Genomic DNA, 18,522 nt, shown 5'->3' with positions numbered 1-18,522 from the left:
TAAGAACCACTGTTTTTCCTCTTGAGTTCTAGCCTGTAGTTAGAACAGCTTGCTACCTCAGAGGATGGCCTCAGAGCAGGATCCCAGGGAGGAGAGCAGGGAGAAGTAGCCAGTGAGGTACCCAATGAGTGTGGGGTTCCAGAAGCCAAGTGCAGAAATAGTTTCCCAAAGGAAAGAATGGGCAACAGTACCAAATGCTGCTAAGAGGTCAAGAAAGAAGGCTGAGAATTGATTACTGCATCTGGTCACCTGGAGGTACTTGGGGACCCTGACAAGAGGTGAGTCAGTCATTTCATTGGACTGGGTTTCATGGGGACCAAGGAGGAAGGAACTAGATGCAGTTAATATATTCAGTTCTTTAGAAGAGTTTGGCTATAAAGGAGAGTGAGAAATAGGGTGGGACACATAGGGCCAAGGGAGGGCTTTTTAAAGATGGAAGTTTTACAGTGTATTTGTATGCTGATGAGAATGATACAGTAGAGAGGGCAAAATTGAATATGCAGGAAATAGGAGTGGGAATAACAGGAAAAGTAGGCAAGAATGATGGGATCCAGTAGACAAGCGGTGCTTTAGCTAGGAGCAGGGAAGCATCGATGGTAACAGGGGGAAAGGCAAGTACGTGGACATGGAGGCAGTGGGTCTGAAGACTTGGTGGTGATAGGATTCAGAAGTTCTGTCCTGATTAGTTCTATTTCCTTTGAGCCTCACTCTCCACTTTTAAGGGCAAAAAATAGGAGCACAGTAGTCCCTACTTCATGGAGTTGTTGGGAAGATTAATTGAGCCAATGCTGTGCTGGTAAGCACACAGCACAGAGCCAAGGCCACAGTAAGAGTGATCAATAAATGGCAGCTGACCTTGCATCCTTTTATTGTAATGTGTGACTGTTTCCCATCAGATTTCCCATTGTTTTGAGTTCCCCTCCCCTTCCAGAGGTACAGCTGAATGTTGACATCTACTGCCTAAGTTCACTTCCCTCTGCCTCTGCTAACACCCTGCTCCGTCCTTCCCCAGAGAAACCCCATAACACCTCTCCTGCGGCCTTCAACTATAGTCAGGATGGGCTGTCCGAGCAGCAGAGATCGTGAAGGGATGGAAGCAAACCTGGGAAGGAAACCCCCAGGTTTCCTTGCTTTGGGTGACTGACAGGGCCAAGCCACCTTTCTCTGTCAGTTTCCTCATTTGTACAGCTGTTAAATGCCATTATCTCCAATCCCCATCCAGCACTGAATTTCTGTGAGTAAGCCCAGTTATTCAACCTGCAAATAACCCCAGAAGACAGTTGACATCCAAAAAGACCCATCCAGAGTGTAGTGTCTGCGAGATCATCTCTGATGGAATACCTTTGGCGCCATCTGGTGGCAAATGCTTTGCGCAACCCCTCCTTTCAGGGAGGCAAAAGGCTGTCCTGAAAGAGACTCCGAAGAGCGGAAAACTCCCTCTAGCCAATGGCAGGAAACTAGTACCTCACCTAGAGAGGCCATCTAGTTCAGTGCATCTCAAACTTGAATGGCATACAAATCATCTGGAGATCTTTTTGAATACAAATTCTGACTCCGTAGAACTGAAATGACAGAGGGTTTTATGGGCAGAGAGTAAGAAGTATGGAGTTATTTGCAGGGAGGCAGAGAAAATGGGGAGTTCCACATAATAAATGGACTTTGGAGAAAATTAAGGACAAAGGGGATTTGGAGATTTCAGGAGAGGGTCATACAATTCATTTCTCCTCGCCCTCTCTTTAAGTGATTTAAATACTTATTTAAATTGCTTGTTGATACTTTCTTGGATGTCAGCTTGGTGTTTCTTGTGAATGCAGTACAGTGCTGAGCCTGACCATGATACAGCCCAGCTTCATTCAGGTTACATTCAGGTTAGATGAAAAAGTAGATATGGGAAAAGGAGGGGTGGGTAAGGATGCCTGGGGTAGCAAGGAATGTCTTGCTGATCATTTGGGCTGAGTCTTAAGGAATAATGAACTGCAAAAGGGTCTTCTAGATAGGGAGAATAGCAGGGAAATATACATAAGCATAAACATGCATGGTATGTTTAGGCAACAATGAATAATGCTACTGGTACATGGAGTACACGGGGAGGCACTGCAGAGGTAAGTTGATACTGATAACTTACTTTTCTGTACATAAACTAACAAAAAGTATGAAATGAACAACTGTTTTATAATAGCCATCACACTTGCAATCATTTAGTAATTTCTTTCCTTACAAACAGAAATGAGCTTGGTCTATTTTGTTGCTATGGTATCCTCAGTACCTGAGCCTGGTTCATAACTGATGCTCAAAAAATAAATGAATGTAACAATTTCCAGTGATCTCTACCTACTGCGTTCTACTGTTTTGTGCCCAAATTTTCATAAACTGGGAGTTCCCTGATGGTGGGGATCATGTCTGATTCATCTCCGTCTTCCACAGTGCCCTGCATGGTGCCTGTCACTTTCTAGGCCCTCAGAGGGTGCACAATGCATATTTTGGGGACCATGGGAAGGATGTTAGGAAGTCCTACTATCCTCAGCCCTGTCCCTGTGACACTGCCAACAGTTCAACACTCCCTCTAGGTCACAGCTGTGTGAAGACAGGAGTGCCTGCACCCCATCTTCTGACAAGTATGATCCTGCATAGAGTCCCACCTTCTGATGTCCACAATGATGAATGTGCACTTATTGGCCACCAACTGTTTGCTGTACCCCCATCTCAGCCACTGAGCCAAGTATAAATCTAGGAGAAGGCCCACCCCAGAGCTAGCAAAAAATAAGCCACCTGGAAAACTGGAAACAGAGAATATAGAAAATTCACTCATACCCCCACCCTGCAACCATTAGTATTTTGTAAGTTCCTTCTGGATTCTATGTGTGTGATACATTACAATTAGAATCATCATATGCATACCGTTTAATGTTCTCTTCCTTCCAGCCAACTCAATGGAACATAGGTTAGTGCTTAAGCACACAGGTCCTAGAGCTTGATTCCCTGGATTCACATCCTGGCTCTTATATGATCTTGTACAGTTCAGCAAACCATACCTTATTTTCCCAATCTGTAAAATGAGGATGACAACAATGAGGATTAAATAAATAACTGTCTTCATGTTAAGACATATAAAGTACTTGGAACAATATCTGATGTTAGTGACTAGCTTCATAGCAGTTTCCATGTTGCTGCATAATATTCACGATGATCCTTTTTAATAGCTATAAAACAGTCTACTGTGTCTACACTGACTACTTTACTTAATCATTACTCCTTTGTTAGATGTGTAGGTTATTTCCAGCCATTCTATATTAAAAATAACACTGTCATAAATATCCTAGTATATACATTTTGGATTTTTCCATATATAGATTCTCAAAAGTAGAAGTATAAGGTCAAAGGGCAAAAATATTTTATGCCTTTGCTCTAGATGGGGAAACAGTTCTCCACAAAAGATTGTAGCACTTCAAAACACAAAGGATATTGGGACATTGTACTTTTCATTCCTCCCTCACCAGTCATAGATGACAACTTTTTTTTTAATTATCCAAATGTAGTAAGCCATAAATAATCCTACTTTAATTTCCTTTTGTTTTGTTTTGTTTTGGTTTGGTTTCACCATCGTGGGGGCTTAGCGTTGCTGATTGTGATTACTTTATTGTGAGCTCTCTGCATCAGAGTCTATATCACTTGCTTTAACAGAGAACACTTAATATTTTAAAAAATGTTAATTGTCTATTAAAGAATTCAAAAGCCAAAAAAGAAACACTAAGGATCTGCTACGATTCCTGAGGCTAAGGGAACAAAGGAAAGAGGAGGTGGCAGTTAGTGGCACTGGTGTCACTTAGTGGCAGCTATGAGGCTAGTTCTCTCAGTGATGGCCAAACTGTAAACTGGGTTCAACTTCTGCTTCAAGAACAAACTGCTGCCGGGGAGTTGAAGAACTAAGGCTGTGGGGCTGGCAGATTTAGCAAAACCAAATGCAGAACACTCAGTTAAATTTCGGTGATAGAAACAAATAATTTTTAGTGTATTTATGCTCATATTGCATAGGACATACTTATACTAAAAAAAAACAAAACTTGTTGTTTATCTAAAAATCAAATTTTACAAAGTGTCCTACATTTTACCTTGCAATCCTAACAAGACGGATGATGCTGGGGGAGGGGGGAACACATTATCCCCCTCATCTAGCCTTTGTCTCCCTCTAGCACCTACTATTGGCAGAACCCAGCATAGAGCAAGTTGGCAAAGCTGAAAAGTGGTTTGCAGACAAAGCAGTGTAAAGAAGCTGAGAAACAATTACCCAATAATTGGTACAGTCCACCCTTCTGGCTATTCAGCATCCACATACACTGCCTGGCACATATGTACTTCCACACAACAAAACAACTCTGGCCAGGTGTGGTAGCTGACACCTGTAATCCCAGCACTTTGGGAGGTCAAGGCTGGCAGATCACCTCAGGTCAGGAGTTCGAGACCAGCCTGGCCAACATGCCAAAACCCTGTCTTTACTAAAAATACAAAAAATTAGCTTGGCATGTTGGTGGCTGCCTGTAATCCCAGCTACTTGGAAGGCCGAGGCAGCAGAATTGCTTGAATCCAGGAGGCAGAGGTTGCAGTGANTTGTCTCCCTCTAGCACCTACTATTGGCAGAACCCAGCATAGAGCAAGTTGGCAAAGCTGAAAAGTGGTTTGCAGACAAAGCAGTGTAAAGAAGCTGAGAAACAATTACCCAATAATTGGTACAGTCCACCCTTCTGGCTATTCAGCATCCACATACACTGCCTGGCACATATGTACTTCCACACAACAAAAACAACTCTGGCCAGGTGTGGTAGCTGACACCTGTAATCCCAGCACTTTGGGAGGTCAAGGCTGGCAGATCACCTCAGGTCAGGAGTTCGAGACCAGCCTGGCCAACATGCCAAAACCCTGTCTTTACTAAAAATACAAAAAATTAGCTTGGCATGTTGGTGGCTGCCTGTAATCCCAGCTACTTGGAAGGCCGAGGCAGCAGAATTGCTTGAATCCAGGAGGCAGAGGTTGCAGTGAGCTGAGATCATGCCATTGCACTCCAGCCTGGGTGACAGAGTGAGATCCTGTCTAAAATTTAAAAAATAAAAAAATAAAAAAAAACTTCTAACAAAATGCCTCACAACATTCAACTAGTTTTCCAACAAATGAAGACATTCTCACCTTCTCTCCAACATGGGGATAGACAATGTCCCAACAGACATTTTAGTCAGCTCTGGAAGATAGTCACGCTATCCACCTCTAAGCAGAATTAATAGCTCATAAAATTCAGTCACATTTGAAAACTCTGTTATCTAAAGACTAACATGTGGAATTAACCTCCAACAGAACTTATATAAAATAATAGGGAGGAGAAGGGAGAAGAAATTAGCTCATGTATACCATTATATATAGTCACATTATGATCAAAGAAGAAAAACATGCATGGCTGCTATATTCCTTGTTTCTGTAACCAGTCATGATGTCAAAGATGATTTTTGTAAATTTCTTCTTCAACCTGCCATTCCATGTTTTCTTGTCCTCAGACAGGACCTCAGGTGGCCGAGATTCTTTACCCAGTAGAGTGACCCAAACCTTCATTTCTGAAGGATCTGAATCCTCCATAGGCCTGAATCTCCTTAGTTGCAATAGTATTTATTAATATTTGCTATTGAGCATGGAAATATGAAGATACTCCCCTAGAAGACTCCCCTAGGCTTCAGACATAGTCCTCCTTGTCCTCACTGTCCCTTTGACTATCAGGATGAATCACAACAGCCAGAAAAGTAATCCCCTTCTTTGCTCACTTATTTAGTGGCATGAAGAGCCCCAGCTTGCCAGGGAGCTATTTCAACTCCCAATTCAATAGAACCATGTCATAAATCCTAATAGAAGTATTTCCTTCTTGGCAACTAAGACCTCCAATCCAGTAGGGCACAAAATTAAAGAGACAGGAAGCAAAAATTGTGTACGTGGTTATTAGGTGAAATGGTGAGAAGAGCCACTCCCATTTCCACCCCGCAATTTCTAGACACACAATTTGGCTATGAGAGAAAAACACAATGTCTTGCTTGCTAAGTCATCATACATTGCATCCCATAAAACAGAAGCTCATTATCTCCATAAGGTGGTGCTTTGACTTAAGTCTTAAGTAATTCTTCAGTAGGCCATTCTACTGATCTACTAAGCCTGCTGCTCCTGCATGGCTGAGCACAAGTTAAGACCAGTGAATTTCATGGCATGAGCATATTGCTGCCCATCTTTTACTGTGAAGTAAACTCCTTGATTAAAAGCCTTGCTGTCTGTAATATATCTGGATGACAAATAGGTATTTCAAACATCCATAAATGATGGTGTTGGCAGAAGCATTATAGACAAGGAAAGAAATCCATATCCAGAATGTATATCTGCTCCAGTTAGGACAGATTTCTTTCCTGTCCATGACGGGAGCAGTCCAGTATAATCATCCTGCCACCAGGTGGATGATCCCCCCCGGGAATGGTGCCCATCAGGAGCTCAGCATTGTTCTCTGTGCTTGACAGGTTAATCATTCAACAGTAACAGGCCAGCTTGGTAAGATGAATCCCATGCATAGCCTCCATCCTTACCACCATGGCTGTTTGATGCATAAGTCCATTAAGCAAACCCTGGGTGACTAAAGAAAGATGCTGTCTAACATACCCAGGTCATGCCATTTTGTTCACCTGATTATTGAAAGACTGTTTTCATCATGTCCTTTGATAAACTCTCACATGGGGCACAAATATCCTTACTCTGTACCTATCCCAAGAGGTCCATCACCTACCTTTTCCCCAGACCTCCTTATCACCAATCTTACTATTTTGTTCTTTCCAAGTCCCTGACCATCCAGCTAAACCATTAGCAACTGCTCATGAATCAGTGTAGTGCTAACCATCCCTTGGACCAAAGTATACAACTAAATTTACCACTTGAAGTCATGTCCACTGTCCTTCACCATTACCTTTGAAGGCTACCTTTTACTGGGGCTGTGAAGCTGCCACCTTACACTTCTGGTTGGTATCAGCATATTATTCACAACAACTTGTAAACCAAGCCCAAGTTTTTTTTCCTTGGTCAGCTACTCTTAAGGAATCCCAGTGAGGCCTTAGATGTGGATTCAGGGAGAAGTCATGTAGCAGTGGCTCAAATGAATCTGAGCCACCTACTCATATGACTTACTTGTCCCTTCCATACATACTCAAGCCATTTGATGATGGTGTGTGACCAGACACACCCAACCTTATGACTTGGTGGATAAGATAGGCAGCTCAGGCCATATGGTCATTTAATGCCTCATGGCCAGGTTGTGTTCTCATTTTTTAAATGTTTTTATGCATTTAGCCCTTATATAATTCTAAGAGGCTCGTGCTTTTTTTTTTTTTTTTTTTTTTTTGGTCTTCCATTATATTTATCATTTTCTTTATGAATGATGGTGGTAGCAGCACCCGGCTATCTGATCCCATCTTATGGGGTCAAGTAACAAACCAGGAGCTGTTTCTCAATTTCAACAACAAAAAAGTTATCCGCAAAAAAAGAGCATGGATTTGCACCAAAACTTGCATGCCTACAGGGCATAAGGGTTAAGAAAAGTTGCCTGTTCCTCCATAGGTCCAAGGTGTGGGGAACTCTGCCAAGGGTCTTCTCTTGGGAGCTGGGGGCCTGTGGCCAGAGGTTGATCTCAGGCCACTCTGTTTCAGGCACGGCCTCCGTTGCTGTGGCAGGGATCCTGGCTGCTCTGCGAATCACCAAGAACAAGCTTTCCAATCACGTGTTTGTTTTCCAAGGTGCAGGCGAGGTATGTGGCATTGAGGGTTTCTTTTGTTGCTCCAGGAAGAGAATAAGAATGGGTGGAAGTATATCAAAAAAGGGAGGCATTCTGGGGTTCTGAAGAGAGGAAGCAGCACAGACATGTTGTGATCATTGCAGCTGCCTAGGCTCTGACAATTGGGTGTCTCAAGGCAAGGACTTAATTGGGCCTCCTGGGAGTCATGGAGGTGGGGGAAAGAAGAGGGGGTCATTATGGTGAGACATCAGATAAATGTTTAGCAGCTGTTTGCCCTGTGTCTGAACATCCACCCTATGGTACCTTCTAGGCAGCTATGGGCATTGCTCACCTCCTTGTCATGGCCCTAGAGAAAGAAGGTGTACCGAAGGCAGAGGCCACAAGAAAGATCTGGATGGTGGACTCTAAAGGGCTCATTGTCAAGGTACTGTCAGTCTGGAGACCTGGAGGTTTCCTGACACCTTACAGCTTCCAGGAACTGGACTGGAAGAGGTCCCCAAGAAGTAAACTGCTCAATCAGAATAGAGAGCAAAACGAGGGCAATGGCCTAAACTCCAAAGCAGAAGATTCATCCCTAAGTAGCCTTAATTGTTTCTGTCCAAAAATTTGTGCAAGTGTCTAGATGTGTGCCCCTTCTAGTCTTGTCCCCCACCACTTCCTGACTTGTACTAGACTCCAGCCACATTAAATCATAGTTTCCAAAAGCAGCCTGCTCTCTGTCTTTCACATCTTTACACATCTTGTTATTCTGCCTGAATTGCTTTCCTCTGTTTTTCCACATGCCACCTCTCAACCCTTAACCCCTTCCCAGTTTCCTCCTTATCTTCTGATAGTGTTCAAATGTTACCTCCTCCAAAAAGCTTATTTCCTGCATCTATGCTCCATACATTGTACTTACCACACTGTAGAGAAGTTGTCCCTTTCCAGTTTCCCCACTAGACTACAGTCTTGATATCAATGCCTGGCACATAGTAAGTGCAAGATTAATGTGTGAGGCATGAATGAAAGAATGAATGAGAGAGAAATAGTCCAGCTTCCAGCTAGCATGTGTTGAGAGACACAACTGAAGGACCCCTCCATTAGAGCTATACTCGGTGCTTTAATTCCCAGAATTTCACTAACATAGAGTGTCAGTGAGAGACAAAAAAATTATGGCAGAGATGGGAAAAGGGAAGTGCATAAGGACATTGACCAAGAATGGCAGAGATCCTCAGCATAACTGACCTTCCTATTGTTCCATATGGGGCCAGATTTCTTCTGAAAGGAACTTAGCCTTGGAGATTCCTCTTCCCACCCCCACGTCTTTCCAGAGCATAATCTGGCCACAGGTGTAGGCTGCCAGAGACTGCCACTCTTCCCTCTTATTCATCTTTCAACATCATTTTTCTCACTCCATCAAGCTCAACCCTAGCCAAGGAGCTCTCAAAGATGACATCTTTGCACTGGTTCCCATGAGGCCAGCTAACCCAAAGGAGTCATCAAAAGCATCTGAACCCATTTACCAACACTTATGCCAGCCTGTCACCCACCCACTTCCATTTGAAGAAATGTGAATAACTGGAGCTGTTTGGGCATGACCAGTTATTCTAAGACCTTCCTGGAGCTTAGTTTAGTATTATTCACAGAGGGAATTAATGGCTCTTATAAGCATATTCAAATTAGCTCTCTGACCCTGGGTGCACAGGTCCCCATCCCTCAACTGAGCTTGGGTGGTGGGTGCCTTGGGCCAAAGGGTCTTGGTGACACTCAGGCATTGCCCAAAAGTCTTTCTCTCGTGGCCCAGGAAGCCAGAATCCTAACAGCTCAAAGAAATTCTTTATGGATTCTCCATATGTGGTTTGGGTTAAAGAAATGTGCACACACACACACACCCCACTCTCACACTTAGGTCCCACCATGGGTTCTGCCAGGAAATGTAGTCAAGAAGATGGGCCCCAAAACATCTGACAGCTCAGACCAAAGCATGGGGCTCAGCAGGAATTGCTCTCAGAGTTTCCAAATGCATCTGTACTCCTGCCCAACAGGCCATCACGACCACAGCTGCTCTGTGTTCTTTTCCTATAGGGGAGGAGCCACCTGAACCATGAAAAGGAGATGTTTGCCCAAGACCATCCTGAAGTGAACTCCCTGGAGGAGGTGGTGAGGCTGGTGAAGCCCACAGCCATCATAGGTAGGAGGAGGGAGGGTACCCACTGCCCAGCCCAGCTAACCCTCTTGACTTGCAGATGGAGAGACAGAGGCTCAGCCAGGAAGCCTAAGTAACCCATGGAAACAGCTCTTTCCCCTATCCCAAGTGCAATTCAATGCCACAAACTGTTACTGAGTGGCTACTGTATAGAAACCATAGAACTAAGGCACCAGAGTTAGGGCTCAATGACGCAGAAATATACAATGCAGTGAAAAAGTGCAGGGCTGGTCTCTCTCTTTCTCTCTCTCTCTCTTTTTTTTTTTTTTTTTTTTTTTTTTTTTTTTTTTTTTTTGAGACAGAGGTTTGCTCTTTCATCCAGGCTGGAGCACAATGGTGCAATCTCAGTTCACTGCAACTTCAGCCCCCTGGGTTCAACTGATTCTCCTGCCTCAGCCTCTGAAGTAGCTGGCATTATAGGTGCCCGCCACCATGCCCAGCTAATTTTTGTATTTTTAGTAGAGACAGGTTTTCACCATTTGGGCCAGGCTGGTCTCAAACTCCTGACCTCAGGTGAACTGCCCCTGCCCCACTGCCCCCTGCCTCCCAAAGTGCTAGGATTTCAGGCATGAGCCACCGCACCCAGCCTGGTCTCTCTAACCACAATGAGGTGGGCATTCCTCTCCCAAAGCAGACCCTGGCATCTCCCTGTGTCTTGAGGAGCAGCTCACTGTCCATGGAAATGCCCAGGAATGCCTTCACAGGAGCAGCTTAACTGGCAGGGACCTGAGGTGGACCAGTGATCCCTTAGAGATGAAAAGGAGGTCTCAGGCAGCTCAAGCAGGAAGACTATTTTCCCTTCTGCTCTCTCAGTCCTTGTGGCAAATGCCGGACCCAAGACCAAGTCTTTCATGGTGTTCCTAGTTCCCCCACCACCACCTGCAGAAGAGGAATAAGTTGTTTATAAAGAGTAGGCATCCCCACTACCCCCCTTTTCCCTGTAGGTGTTGCTGCCATCGCAGGAGCCTTCACGGAGCAGATTCTGAGGGACATGGCCTCCTTCCACGAGCGCCCTATCATCTTTGCCCTGAGCAACCCCACCAGCAAGGCCGAGTGCACGGCTGAGAAGTGCTACCGGGTCACCGAGGTCAGCGGGGAGTCCTTCCTTCCCCCGGCTGAGAGGACATAGTAACAATTACTATGAGTAACCCATGAGGGTGAAAAATATTCATACATCGCTGATGAGCAAACTGAGTTTCAGAAAGATGAAGTAACATGCCCAAGGTCACAGAACTAATAAGGAATGGAGCTGGCTGTCAAACCCAGGTCTGACTCCAAAACCCAAGCTCTTTGTGCTATGCTGCTGAAGGTTCACCCTTAATGACACAGAGGTTTGACCAGAACCCAGAACCTGAGGCACTTGTACACTCTAGGCCACATTCTGTCATGTCCTGGCTTGGCCCTGCCAGGAGGTGACAAAAATGTTACTGTGAACACCATCACCTTTCAGCAGTTTCTTGGCTGCTAAATAGCAGGTGAGGGCTGAGCTTTCTGGTCAAATGAACAAATGTGCTTTAAATACCTGCCGTGTTCTCAGCATGGTGCTGGGCATTTGGGAGAGGATGAAGAAGGGTCCAACATTTGGAAAATAAGAATAGGGGGCCACGATTATTACCCCAAACCAATCTCCAAGTTCATCTCTGGTTTTCTTCCTGCCTCCAGGGCCGGGGGATTTTTGCCAGTGGAAGTCCTTTTAAGAGTGTGACTCTGGAAGATGGCAAGACCTTCATTCCTGGGCAGGGAAACAATGCTTACGTGTTCCCTGGGGTGGCACTGGGAGTCATCGCCGGCGGGATCCGGCACATCCCAGATGAGATCTTCCTCCTGACAGCAGAGGTATCACTGTCCTTGCTCCCTCAAATACTTGCAATAGAGTTTGTGGGTTAACACTGGATCCTATACTGGATCTCTCTTATCTCTTCTGCCCATCTGCCCCAACGTTGCCAGTGGATTCCCAAAGTGCTTAAACCTCAAGCATCTCTCATGGCGACCCTGAAGCTTGACCTCTTCAATCACACATGGGGCTTTTGATAGGGAATGAGGAATAGTGGTGAAGGGTATTAGCAAGAGGCACTAACAGAGGAGGAAACATGCCTCATTCTGCCCCCTGCCTCCTAGCAATGCCATCTAGATGCCTAGACAGAGGAGATGCCATCAAAGCCACCTAAAACTGAGGGCTTGTGGACCATGATAGGTGATGGCTTCTTCCAGCCACAGGCCTTAACCAAATCACTAGAGTAACTGGCGGTAGTAAGCCCCACTAGGACAGTTTTCTGTGAGGGAGGGGGTGGGTGTCATACCTGGTTTTTTCTCCTTGGAGGACCCAGATCTTGAACACTGATATGAGTGTTGGAGATGTACCTGTTCCAGGTATTTTACTAGAAAAGCGCACAAAAGAGTTCTTTACTAGACATGATGAAAACCATGAAATAATTCATTAAGAATGACAACCTATATTCACACTAATGGTTATTGGTAACAGTTACAGTGGCTGAAATTACCAGGTGGTTACCAAGTGCCAGGCACCTGACATTTATCCTCACCCTGACAAAAGCAAGGCACAGAAATGTTTCTCTTGGGAGGTTAAGCTAATCAAAGCCATATATAAATATTAAACATATTTACACGTAACAAGCTCCAAAGGCTCTCCTGTGACTTCTAACATCCTTCTGCATTTCCTCCTCACTGAGGCACTGGTGAAAGCCTGAAGCCAATGAGACATGTGTATGGCTTCCACACAGCCCTGTCTGGATCCATTTCTGTGAGTCCCACAGGGAGCTAACCTCATGCACCAGGTCCCTTCTTACTATGTCTAGTCTTTGAGCCCTGGCTCTCCAAGGCTGTGCAAATAATGTCTCCCAAAGGCTCTTCAGCTGCCCCCTGCCCTGTGCACACTACTTATGACTTTGTGTTACAGTTCTCTCTTCCTTTTGTCTGAGTATTCTGTTTGTCTATCTTCTCATTGCTATGGTGGGTATTCTTGTCCTGTAGCTGTGAGCAGAGCTGTGTGAAGCCCCCATTGGATGGAAAGAGTCACTTTCTGCTTGAAGTCAGCCTGAAAGCAAAGTCCCCTGTTGAGTAGAAACACAATTGCTAGAGTCCTTCCTGTGCAATACCATGAGACATCCACACATCTGCCCCGCTACCTCCAGTACAGTGAGACAGTTCAGCTCCATCATTTCATGAACAGTGTCCATCAATTATACAGGAACCTCTCCTGGATCTACTTATCATCACCCACTGTGAGGAAGATAAAGCCCCTCCCCTATAGGAGCTCACATTATGGTCTTCAAAGGCCTGGCAAGTTATAGTTCTGAAAAGGGTACTTTTAGTGAAAATAATTTAAGTTGAATTTGATTTTCAATTAATATAGGCTTTAATGAGATGTGCATGCACCACCTCATTTCATTATAACGACTCTGTAAAATAGGTCAAGTTTGACCTATGACCAGTGAGCATTTGACTGAATGAATGGAAAAGAAAGATGGAAGTGTGAGAAGGAGGTGGAGGGGGAGGCTCACTTCCTTCATATCTGAAAACATTGAGGAGAGACCAACTTCTCAGTCTTGTCACTTCTAAGATGCACAGTTCTCAGAGAGCACAAGTGGCATTTCCCAAGTTTAAATTTAACACCAGAAGACTGGGTGGGAGTAGATTCAGAGCCACCACATTAAAGAGGTTGATTTGCAAGGCTGAACAAACTCCAGCATCTTAGCCTGGAGGATGAGGGCCTGTGGCAGATGAGGCTTAACCCTCAGAGGCAAGCTCTGAACCTGGAAGGGAAGCTATGGGAGGCTCTGTTCTCAGGATGATGTGCTTAGGACATTTATTCCAATAAGGTATGAGGCTCAGTCACTCACTGGAGGAGAGGCCTTCCTCAGACTGAGACCAGGGCTGGAAGGAAGAGCTCCAAGAGACTGAACAAAAAGATATAACATAGGCTAGATGGTCACTCAAGATGGTACCAACCACGTGGAAGGAGGCTGGGACCCAGGAAGCGAGGGACCCAGGGATCCCCATGCAACAGGCTGGACCAGCCAAGAGGAGATCTCATAGCCTTTGCTTTGCAGGCCACAAATTTATTCATCTTGGCTTTAGTGATTTTCCTTTGGAATTCAGAGACACTTAATGTTGTTTTAAGCCTCAGCCAGTCTTACAGTACAGAAAGGATGTGTCCTCTCTTAAGCCCAAGCATTAAGCTTCCCTGGTAACAGAGCCAACAGTTGGAACTGCAGTGTTTGACTAACTATGCAGGGTGGGGTGAGTCTCTAGGGTAATGGGTTGGGCTTGTTTTGGGAAGGCAGAGACTCAGCTTATTCCTCTCGGTTCTCTCCTTCTCCCCAGCAAATTGCCCAGGAAGTCTCTGAGCAGCATCTGTCCCAGGGGAGACTGTACCCACCACTGAGCACCATCCGAGATGTGTCTTTGAGAATTGCCATCAAAGTAAGGGGCATCCTACCCCTGTAATATGGGTAGTGAGGCTCAAACACTTTCTCTGTCTGTGACTTTAGGAGGGTTAAGGAGATGGAAACTGTGGAGACATTGGATCTCCTTGAGCTGCACTACATGTAACCCAGAGGCTGGGTGACAAACTCTTGTTTGCAGCTTGAGCTCCACCCCAAACACCCACCCAGGCCAGTTCTGGGAAAGCTCCTGGATTTCCCCTAATACACCAAGCAGAAAGGTCATCAAAGTCCATGGACCAGAATATGGGAATATTTTAGAAATGACTCATAAGCCCCCATTTATAAGAAAGGTCAGCTTGCATAGCATCATGGAAAAAGCTCAGACTTTGGGGTCCCAGCTCTGCCAATCAGCAATGGTATAACATTGGCCCAATCACTTCACTTCCCTGAGCCTCAGTTTCCTCCTTCTTCAAAGGGCCAGTAGTTCCTCTCCCAGAATTCTGGAGATTGGCAGAGAACAGTGAAAAAGCTCCATACCCAGTGCTCTCTCGGCCAGGGTAAATCTCTTTCTTCCCCTTTTTCTCAGAAGGGCTGGCTATGGGGTGATCAGCTTCATGAAATATTCCAAACTGTAAAACTGTGCAGAGATGATGGGTTTTCAAAGAATCAGAACATGGTGCAATAAAGACTGGCCCAACATTGATAACTGTTAAAGCTGGATAATAGATATATGAGGGTTTATCATACTATTATTCCTATTAGTGTGCATGTTTTACATTTTCTATAAGTTTAAAAATAATTTCAGAAAATGCATTGTACAACAGCACACACTACTCACGAGTTGTCAGAATTCAGAATCAAGCCTCAAGATTAACAGTCCAGCTCAGGGTCCAGCTTCACCCTGTCAGTTTCTTCCTTTGGGTGATATTTAGATTCACATTCTCCTGAAGCCAAATCTAATACCCAGAGAACAGTGTCCAGGCTGTTCATCCAATTTAACCCATATTCTAGTGGAAAAAAAATCAGGTTCTGGACACATTTGCCTGTTGTCTAATTTTATCAACACTGCTCCAGAGAAAGATCTCTTTACTCCCATTTTACAGATGAGGAAACTGAGGCTCAGCAAGGATAATATCACCTCTGAGGACCCACAGGCCTTTGGAAGCAGGCAGAATTTATGCTGAAGCCTCTTGATCCTGGCTCAGTATTTATTCCACTATGTTGAAGCTGCCTGTTCAGAAAGAAAGCTTAAAATCCTTCCTATCCAGTTGTTTCATGAGCCATACTCATGAAAGGAACAAGTCTGGTTCCTTAAGGTGTATTCCCCTCCCTCATGACCCCAAGCAAGGATCCTTACGCAGATTTCCCCTTAGATCCGGTTCCTTAGCCAAACATGTTTTTCTCTAGGTTCTTGACTACGCGTACAAACACAACCTGGCTTCCTACTATCCGGAGCCTAAGGACAAGGAGGCTTTTGTGAGATCTCTGGTCTACACTCCAGACTATGACTCCTTTACACTGGACAGCTATACTTGGCCCAAGGAAGCCATGAATGTTCAGACGGTCTGATGCAGTCTCAGAGCCTGGTATGGGGCTAGATGAAGCCCAGAGTAACACCCACAATATAAATGGGTTCCAAAATGGCCCAAGTGAATCCTTGTCGCTGTGTTTTTTCTTTTAAACCTTCTGGTATGAGAGGAGATGCCAAAGCATACAGTGAATAAAAGCCTTGTCTCTGAAGGCCCTGGGAGTTCACTTTTCTGAACCCTCCTCTGAGTTCCTTCCTAAGCATTTCTTCATCCATTAATCATCAACTATTGGCCAGGCCTTGTGGGAAATGCAGAATCTCACCTAGAATCCTGCCTCTACAGAGCTCTGGCTATAGTGGAGGAAACTGAATACAATTCATTTTGCCATAAGGGAGAAAGTGGTAAGTGCATGAAAGAGGAGCAGATAAAAACTGAGGGCAGTCAGAAAAGGAAGAGGATGCTTCCTATGGAAATGTAAGAGAAGGCTTCAGGGACAGCAGTGTTTACACTGAGTCCCAAGAGGAAAAGATGGGTGGGAGTCATGGGGAGATGAATAATGTGAGCACAGCCACTAGCCAGAAAGCACAGTCCACCCATCAGGGAGTTTAGTCCATGTCAGCAACACACGCCCTTCAAGACTCGGCAGTGTGTGAAATTAAGAGTGGCTAGGGGCAGCTCGCTAACTATTCAGGTCACTGCCCTTAGGTTGTTGAGTCTTAGACATTCTTTTTTCTAAAAGGAAAACCAGAGAAATGTGGGTGGGGATGATCAGCCTGCCAAGGAGTGAGGAGGAAGAGAGGCAGTGAGAGGAAGAGCACCACAGGGAGTTCTAGGGAAGACTTGATTTCATTTTCCTGGCTCTGGAACACACTCTGGCTTCCATCCTTCACTCTCTGAAGTAGTTGAGCAACTCAAAGCAGTTTTCTTAGTGAGTAATATCAGTCCATCCTGGGTGTTTCTTAGACCAAGTTCAGTGCTAGCCTTCATCTCTCTCATGTTCAGCAGAGCCCATATCATAGGGGTGGGGGCGGGAGAGAGCTTGCAGCCCCCTGAAATTAGATACTACTAAGATGTTAAGACATGTTGAGATGGCAGCTTCCAGCCTCTAATTTCATTGTATAATAAAGGAATCAATAAATCATGCTTAGGGCCCTACTCCTCAGCCTCAGGATCTCCACTGCCAGCAACGAATAGGTCCTATATGACCAACTCTCAAGGACAGACTAGATGGACTATTAGACTTATAGAGGAGTAATTAGCAGAGATACCACTCACCTCTTGCTCAGGTCTTATTCTTCCAAGAACTGCTTCCTCGGTGCTGATGCTCAGTGAAGAATATCCTGAGAAAACATCCCTCCTCTACAATCCTTGGGATCATAGAGAATGAAAAACTATTCAGAAGAGAGGTTGAAGAGCAAAGCTGGAATCTGAACACCATGGAATTTTGACACTATCTTTTATATCATGTCCCACAACTTCTTCTGTACCTCCACTACATATCCTTTATAATCAATATAGTAGAAAAGAAAAGCAATAGTAGAGAAAATCAATGAAAGCAAAACAGGTTTTTTGAAATGATTAAATAAACAAACTTTCGCTATACTAACCAACACAAAAAGAAAGAAGATACAAATTACACTTCCTTTGTTCCAGCCACACTGACCATCTTGCCAGCACTAAACACATGTACTTTCAAGCCTGTGCTGATATTATCCATGCTTGGTCTCTCCTTCTGGGAAGTCCTTCCCTTCCCCTTTTTTCTCTTTACCAATTAAATTTTAGTTCACTCTAACTTTCTGCCTGGAAACAGCATTCACCCTTACAATACAAATGCAATTGGCTCTATAGAGTAACAGAATCAATAACTAAATTAGAAATCAATAAACAGAAAACTATGGGAAATTCCAAAATACTGGAAAACAGTACATTTCAAAATAACCCACATATCAAAGAAGAAATCACAAGCCAAGTTATATATGTTGAACTGAATTTTTTAAATCATATGAAAATTAGTAAGATATAGCTAAAGCAGCATTTAGAAAGAAACTTTATAGCTTTAAAGGTTGTCATAGTTAATTTTACGGCACCACAGGGTGCCCAGATATTTGATCAAATGTTATTCTGGGTGTTTCTGTGAGGGTATCTTTGGATGAGATTAACATTTAAATCATTAAACTAAGTAAAGTAGATTGCTCTCCACTAATTGCCCTCATCCAATTAGTTGAAGGCCTGAATAGAAAAAATGGATTGACCCTCCCTTGAGTAAGAGAGACTTATTCCTACCTGATGCCCTTCTAACTGGGATATTGGCTTTTTCCTGCCTTTAGACAGGAACTATACCATCATCTCTCCTAGGTCTCCAGCTTGCTGACTCACCCTATAGATCTTAGAATTTGACAGCTTCCATAATCATGTGAGCCAAGCCAATTCCTTATAATAAATCAACAGAGAGAGAGAGAAAGATCCTATTGATTCTGTTTCTCTGGAGTACCCTGACTAATGCAAATTCCTATATCAGAAGAGAAAGAGAAAGAGAAAGGAAAGAACAAAAGTCTCAAGTGAATAATTTAAACTTCCTCCTTAAGAAACTGGGGGTGGGGGACA

General features: G+C 44.3%; 1 protein-coding gene and 1 long non-coding RNA gene across 7 annotated transcripts in view; one reads left to right on the top strand and one right to left on the bottom strand.

The window, feature by feature from the left end:
* The window catches only part of ME3 (malic enzyme 3), a 220,629-nt gene extending 204,500 nt beyond the window's left edge, over nt 1-16,129 (top strand). For 2 of the 3 annotated variants that reach the window (XM_017850857.1, XM_017850858.1), the window contains exons 9-15: nt 7,713-7,810; nt 8,109-8,222; nt 9,863-9,968; nt 10,928-11,070; nt 11,646-11,819; nt 14,328-14,426; nt 15,797-16,129. In XM_017850857.1, coding sequence (XP_017706346.1) covers nt 7,713-7,810; nt 8,109-8,222; nt 9,863-9,968; nt 10,928-11,070; nt 11,646-11,819; nt 14,328-14,426; nt 15,797-15,958 — 896 coding nt within the window. In that variant the 3' untranslated portion in view covers nt 15,959-16,129. The remainder of the gene's footprint in view (nt 1-7,712; nt 7,811-8,108; nt 8,223-9,862; nt 9,969-10,927; nt 11,071-11,645; nt 11,820-14,327; nt 14,427-15,796) is intronic. The other variant, XM_017850859.1, reaches the window with a different exon arrangement.
* LOC108514573 (uncharacterized) lies at nt 1,353-17,280 on the bottom strand. 4 transcript variants are annotated; one of them, XR_001881251.1, is made up of 5 exons: nt 17,194-17,271; nt 14,927-15,026; nt 12,284-12,361; nt 2,899-3,046; nt 1,353-1,562 (listed from the first exon to the last, which is right to left on the bottom strand). It is a non-coding gene; the product is annotated as an uncharacterized LOC108514573 (long non-coding RNA). The 4 variants fall into 4 exon arrangements; XR_001881252.1 differs by lacking the exon at nt 14,927-15,026 and having other exon boundaries at nt 17,194-17,280; XR_001881250.1 differs by lacking the exon at nt 17,194-17,271 and having other exon boundaries at nt 14,927-15,776.
* Between the last annotated feature and the right edge of the window lie 1,242 nt (nt 17,281-18,522).

Source organism: Rhinopithecus bieti, unplaced genomic scaffold (assembly GCF_001698545.2).
Source record: "Rhinopithecus bieti isolate Rb0 unplaced genomic scaffold, ASM169854v2 scaffold_30846, whole genome shotgun sequence".
Lineage (NCBI taxonomy): Eukaryota > Metazoa > Chordata > Mammalia > Primates > Cercopithecidae > Rhinopithecus > Rhinopithecus bieti.
This window is presented reverse-complemented; position numbering and strand designations above follow the sequence as displayed.